General features: G+C 47.1%; 1 protein-coding gene across 1 annotated transcript; it reads right to left on the bottom strand.

The window, feature by feature from the left end:
- Window positions 1-1,202, bottom strand: LOC136526764 (uncharacterized). The gene is made up of 4 exons (XM_066519359.1): window positions 1,140-1,202; window positions 765-797; window positions 478-667; window positions 1-388 (listed from the first exon to the last, which is right to left on the bottom strand). Exons 2-4 carry the CDS (start codon window positions 794-796, stop codon window positions 92-94), a joined length of 519 nt encoding a protein of 172 aa, XP_066375456.1. The 5' UTR covers window position 797; window positions 1,140-1,202; the 3' UTR covers window positions 1-91.
- Window positions 1,203-6,751: the final 5,549 nt, after the last annotated feature.

Here is a 6,751-nt window from a genome sequence, read left to right as displayed (position 1 = left end):
ATAAGTTCATCTGAAATAAAAGCAGAGTGCATTACAACATAGTAAAAAAAGTCCAGGGCTACACGACATCGCTCGTGAATGAACCAAATACCTACTGAGTGCAACGAGGCCACTTTCCCTTCCTCTCGGCATCGGGATTCTCCTCCATCGCTGCCTTCGCTCGGCGCACACGCTCAATCTTCTTCTCCCTCTCCGCCCTGTACGCAGCAACACGCCTCCTTTCCTCCTCTTCCTTATGCTCCTTTTCTATAGCCTCCAGTCTGCGTCTCTGCTCAAACCTCTCCTTAACCTCCGCATCCCACTCCTTCAGGCCTTCTAGACGCTGCTTGTCCGACTCCTTGATCTCAGTGTCAATCCACTGCTCAAAGTCACACAGTGGTGGAACGGTCTGCAAGAAAAACAAATTGTTACAAAACAAATAAATAAGCAATACTTAATATCACAAGAAAATTAATTAACACAATAAAAATTCCTCACAAACGATGCACGGCGTTGTTGCTTTGTAGGTTCCCATGCATAATTGGGACACATCCAGTACCTCTGCCTATATGTTTCCTCATCTTCAGAGATGTCTACCTTGCAAGGATCACCACAAAAGCACATTGGTCGAGGAACACCTTCAGGGAGAGGCTTTAGGTCGTAGGGATTTGCCCTCTGACGACCATAGCTACAATTGAAAGAATTTAGTCATATTAACGGAGAACCAAACCTAAACCTAGGGTTTTCTATTTGTTGCACAGATAATGAATAAACATTGGGATTACCTTGGAATACGAGCTTTACCACGCCTTGGCATCCTAACGTTACGAAGAAAACGCCTTGGTCATAACAAATTGAAATGTAATGACCAACAAATAAATAAAATACATAGTAACCCTAATGACCAACAAATAACTAACCCTAATGACACCTACAATAAACAAATAACCCTAATGACCAAAATAACTAGAAACCAAACTAACCTAACATGTTCATCACATAAAACAGTTAAACAACAATGCACTCAATCATCCTTAGCCATACATTTTGCAAATGCAAACACAAATATACCAAATCACCAAACAACCATGATTCCACATGATTAGGGACAATGTAAGCACATCTACGCGGATAGAATGGAGGAGGGGAGGGACCATTACCTCGAGGAAGCTTCGGGAGACAAGATCCGGGCACCGGGGGTCGATTTTGGAGGTTAGAGTTTCGTGGGGGCCGTGGGGGATTTGGGAGCCGTGGGGGAATGGAGGAGGGGAGGGAAGAAGAAGAAGGGGCCTCGGCGCGGCCTAAAGGGTGCAGACCTCGGCGTTGAGTCGGGCCGCGCCGAGGTCTGGAGGCTCGGCGTTAAGTGACCCAACGCCGAGCTGCTGGGCCACCGTTCTTTGTTGGGCCGCCTGGGCCGCGCTCCGGATGGGGCCAGAGCTCGGCGCGCAGTCCAACCGCGCCGAGGTTGGGTACTTGGCGTCGGCTGACACGACGCCGACGTCTCGGACCCACGCGCCAACGTGGCGACGACGACCCCGGTCGTCCATGACGTGGCAGTACCTCGGCGTGGAGTGACACGACGCCGAGCCTCATATCTCGGCGTCATGTGCTAAGACGCCTAAAAATGGTCTATTTTCAGAAATTGTTTTGGCGTTGGTATTTTTCTAAAAATTGTTTTCAAAAGAGACCAAAATACGAAAATTTCACGGAGGACAATCGGTTGGGGTGAAGCTAGCGGCGGGAGCAAGGAGCAAGTCACCGATGATGTAACCTGAGAGGAAAGGGTCAGGAAGTAACAATGGGGGTTAGGTGGTGGGCGGTGAGGTTGCTGGTGGCCTGGGTGGCGGGCAAGGCGGGGGAGGGGTGAGGAATAAGAAGAAATGGTGCACTCGTACCTATATCGACATGCAGGTGTCGGGGAAGGAGCCTCGAGGCTAATAGGCTAACCCTTCATAAATCTAATGTACGCGTGAAGATGCCACCCAAATTAGGAAGGGGAGCTTAGAAGGGGAGGGCCTCATGATGGTGGCGGGTTAATTAAAGGGCGGCGAGTCAGGCCGCTATGGCACCACCATGCGTGTGGTAGAGGACAATCGGTTGGCCGGAGTTGGCAGCAGGAGCAAAGGAGTCACCGAAGATGTAACCCGAGAGGAAAGGGTCATCAGAAAGAGTAACAGCGGAGCTTGGGTGGAGGTCGCTGGTGGCCTAGGTGGCGGATAAAGAGGGTGGGTGGGTGAGGAGGAGGAGGAAGAAGAAACATCGTACCTGTATAAACACGTAGGCGTCGGGAAAGGAGCCTCGAGGCTCACAGGCTAACCCTTCGTAAATCTAAGGGTGCGGGTGTGGGCGCACTGGAGTTGAGTTTCTTTGGAGAATATTCCTCCCTAACAATGCACAACATTAAAACAGCCATGCCGCGCTCTCCGAGAGCCTCGTCCCTGCCTGTGTTGCGCAGGCCTGCACAAATCTGAATCGTTCCACACTGATCTCTCTATTTCATCTTTGGCCTTGTTTAGTTGGCGAAATTTTTTGGGAAATGGTACTGTAGCACTTTCGTTGTTATTTGGCAATTAATGTCCAATCATAGTCTAATTAGGCTTAAAAGATTCGTCTCGTGAATTTCGTCTAAACTGTGTAATTAGTTTTATTTTTTATTTATATTTAATGCTTCATGTATGCGTCCAAAGATTTGATGTGACGGGGAATCTTGAAAAATTTTGTAAAATTTTGGGAACTAAACAGATACTTTTATACATATATATTGGTCTTAATAACATACACACTTGAAGTACCTATAGGCAACTGCATAAATACACAATCACACTCGCACACACACAAGCACACCCCTGCAAACATATATACGCACATGCAATTTGGATAACCTGTCATATATCAATCGTCAGTAATGGCTGGCCTGGGAGTGGGAAGAAGGAACAAGACATAGAAGCCCCCGATCACCATGGAACACCCTGTCAGCCACACGGCAGCCGCGAGGGGCGGCGGCATCAGCGCGGAGACCCTCCACGAGAACATGGCCGTGAGCAGCGTGGTCGTGAGCCAGACGCCGGCTCTGGCGCGGTCCCTGGCCGCCGAGCCTGGCGGTGCCGTCTCGAACCGGCGCAGGCAGTGCAGGAGGAGGACGAGGGTGGCGTACGTCGCGCCGACGAAGAGTATCGTGGCGGCGTGCCCGCCTGCCCTGTGGATTGCGATGGCCGAGTTGCATGTCAGCAGGACGAATCCTAGGAATGTTGGCCACCATGACGCCATGATCCTGTTTCTGCAAGCAGTGACATGCCGCGGTCGATGTAGCTAGGAACATATATATGTCAATACTGTGTAGTATATTACCAATATATATAGACGTGTTTCTTACGATCGAGTCAACGCCGCGGAGTCCCTGTGTCTTCGAACAGGACCGTATCGTAGGGAGCAAGGTATCCAACGAATGAAAAGTCATTCAGTACGTGTACGTTGGGCCCAGTTTATATATATATATATATATATATATAATAATCATATTTTCTACGGAGTACCTTAGAGAGCAAGCTGTACCTGGCGACTCACCTCGAGTTGGTGAGTCAGGTCCTGTTTGTATGTACGTGTATCCACTTCGATCCAGGTGTATTGGAGTGGAATGGAACGAAATTTAGTTTAATTTCACTTTAATCCACTTCAACAAACATTGATTGAGATGAATGTATGCATATCCTAACAAAGCCTTAGTTGGAACGACGAGGATCGTCAAGGCGCACTAACTTTTTTTTGCGAAACGTTGAGGAAAATTTCATGGCAATTTTCCTATCCGACTGCGACAGCAACAGGTTGACACCATCCGCGCAGTGCATCGGTGTAACGTAAGCCTAGCAGATTGCATGTCGTGTTGGCAAGCAGTTCTGAACTTTGGTGACGAGCCTGAAGACCACCTGAAGATGGAGACTGCTTACGTCAGGTTGTTGATTTCGGTGGTTATCAGACGCAGGATTCTATTCGGATATATAGCACCACCATCCACGTCGTCATCGGGACCGCCCAAAATTTAATAAGAAACAAAACATTCCGTAAACATGCATGCGCCATATTCGCTTAGCTTATAAGCTGTACTTTTTTCAGCCAACGAACAATATTTTTCTCTCACAATAAATCAGTCGTAGAGGTCCAATGCAAGGGGACAACAATTTCTTTATATTTTTTTTTCTCAAATAGGCATCTTGCCAGTATTTCATTGAGGATATGTGAAACAGAGTTTTACAGATAGTCACCCTATTCGCTTGGCTTATAAGCCGTATTTTTTCAGTCAATGAACAGTATTTTTCTCTCACAATAAATTGACGAACAGTATTTTCAGCCATGGCTTATCAGCCAAGCGAACAGGGCAAGTGAGCTGTGGCCATCAGTGGCGCCATGTCGACGCTACTATCCTAGGTACGATGAAGGAACAAATATGTTCCCGATGGAGGAGCAAGCTGCGTACGTGCTTATTATATAGGATAATCATGGGAGATATACGTTGTGCCTTAACAGGGAGTAAGCTAAGGTATATAGACGACGCGCTCATGCAATTTCCGCCCTTTTTTCATAGCAGCTACTGTAGCAATTAACTTCCATACACACGCGACGCGCATGCGCTACGTACACGTCACGCACCCTTGTGTCCCAGGTGGTATACGTTACGCACACTACGTCACGTCACGCGCACTACGTACACGTCACGCGCATGTATGCCGCAAATGAAGTGAACATGCTGACGACGTACACTACGTACACGTCACGCACACTACGCACACGTCACGCGCATGCACTACGTACACGTCACGCACCCTTGTAGCAATTAACTACTTCATTTGTTGTCTGAAGCAACAAATGAAGTGAACATGCTGACGACGTACTAGTGCGCATGACTGCCGCGATGATCGTTAGCGCTGCGTGCCGTGCCTGCTTAATTCCGAGGTGGTATACGTTTATATCAGTGCCACTGCTGGATTCAGGTTCTTTGCCTGAGGCACTCGGCAAAGGCTATATTGCACTCGGCAAAGCCTTTGCCGAGTGCGGCACTCGGCAAAGCACACACGGCAAAAAATTGATCGGCAAAGCACTCTTTGCCGAGTGTATTTTATCGGGCACTCGGCAAAGGCTTTGCCGAGTGCCCCGGAAACACTCGGCAAAGAAAAGCGATCGTCACGGCGCCGGTTCCGTTGACGGTCACTTTGCCGAGTGTCAACCCTGCCGGCACTCGGCAAAGATTTTTTTAAATTTTTTTTAAAACTTTCTTTGCCGAGTGCCAACACGTGAGGCACTCGGCAAAGAGCTTTTATTTTTTTTTGAGAATTTTCTTTGCCGAGCGTCAACCCTCCATGCACTCGGCAAAACTTTTTTTTTAAAAAAAAAATTCTTTGCCGAGCGCCAACCCGGAAGGCACTCGGCAAAGAGCTTTTATTTTTTTTTTTTTGAAAATTTTCTTTGCCGAGTGCCAAACCTCCAGGCACTCGGCAAAGATTTTTTATTTTTTTTAAAAAAATTATTTGCCGAGCGTCAACCCGGAAGGCACTCGGCAAAGCTCTTTTATTTTTTTTGGAAATTTTCTTTGCCGAGTGCCACCACTCCAGGCACTCGGCAAAGATTTTTTTTAAAACTCTTTGCCGAGTGCCAACACAGCAGGCACTCGGCAAAGTTTAATTTTTTTTTTAAATTTCTTTGCCGAGTGTTATAGTCACAGCACTCGGCAAAGCTGGAAAATCTGGTTTCTGGTTGCCCATTTTGCCAGCTTTGCCGAGTGTTGTGACCATTGCGCTCGGCAAAGGGGTCCTTTGCCGAGTGCAACACTCGGCAAAGTGACCCAAAACGGCAAATATTTTTTTTTTACGTTCCATCATGACAAATACATTCATACAAACATATATCACATATATATCTCATCCATCACATATATATCTCATCCATCACATATATATCTCATCCATCCACACATCCATCCGCCCATAACACATCCATCACAATATGTAATAATAAGTGCTCAAGTCCATCCAAATAAGTTTACAAGTCTATCAAAGTCCACAAGTGCATCACAAGTCCATCACCAAGTGAACAACAAATGTAAAAAATACAACATGCACTCATCTCGGCCACTGCGACTGTGGTGAAGGCCCAGGTGCATCATTCATAGGTACATGAGGTGGATTATTCGAACCACCGTCAGATGGAGACTGCACAAAGGAGAAAAGATTGCATGTGAGACAAAATTATTTTGATATCACTGTCCTTTAGCAGCGTTGCCAAATGCACTGTTCAAAAAAGCATCGGTCTTGTTCATCCATTCCGTGGTGTAATCACTCTGACTTCTCCAGCCCGTGTACATCCACTGACGGTCATCCATCCTCTAACATATGTATCGGCGAGTAATGTAACCATTAATTGCATATACATGGTGTTCCTACGGTATAATAGGTGAGGATAGGTCCTAATCCCACCCGCAGATGTGTAGATGAGGTTAGTTTCCATGCTCTACTCCTATCCGAGACAGAATTTCGGCAGCACCTCCCCGCTGTTCTCCAGATACACGTCCTGCCAAAGAAGAGTGTGTATCCGGAGAACAATAGGGAGGTGATGCCGAAACTCTGTCTCGGACTAGAGCAGAACATGGAAACTAACCCATCTACGCATCCGCGGGCTGTCCAAAAAGCGTGGACAATCCGAAATAGATACGGTCATAGATATGCAAAGATCTGCATACCTCCAACCGTATCTCTTTCGAACGGAAGACGCCTAACTGGGTTAC

The sequence above is a fragment of the Miscanthus floridulus genome, chromosome 19 (genome assembly GCF_019320115.1).
Source record: "Miscanthus floridulus cultivar M001 chromosome 19, ASM1932011v1, whole genome shotgun sequence".
NCBI classification, from domain to species: Eukaryota; Viridiplantae; Streptophyta; class Magnoliopsida; order Poales; family Poaceae; genus Miscanthus; species Miscanthus floridulus.
This window is presented reverse-complemented; position numbering and strand designations above follow the sequence as displayed.

What these genes read in the sequence shown, in the direction of transcription:
- LOC136526764 (XM_066519359.1), bottom strand. Translation starts at nt 796, where the DNA reads ATGCCAAGGCGTGGTAAAGCTCGTATTCCAAG. An exon ending in GGTAAAGCTCGTATTCCAAG is followed by an intron (nt 668 to 764) that starts GTAATCCCAATG and finishes TTTCAATTGTAG; the next exon opens with CTATGGTCGTCAGAGGGCAA. An exon ending in AACAACGCCGTGCATCGTTT is followed by an intron (nt 389 to 477) that starts GTGAGGAATTTT and finishes TTTTTCTTGCAG; the next exon opens with ACCGTTCCACCACTGTGTGA.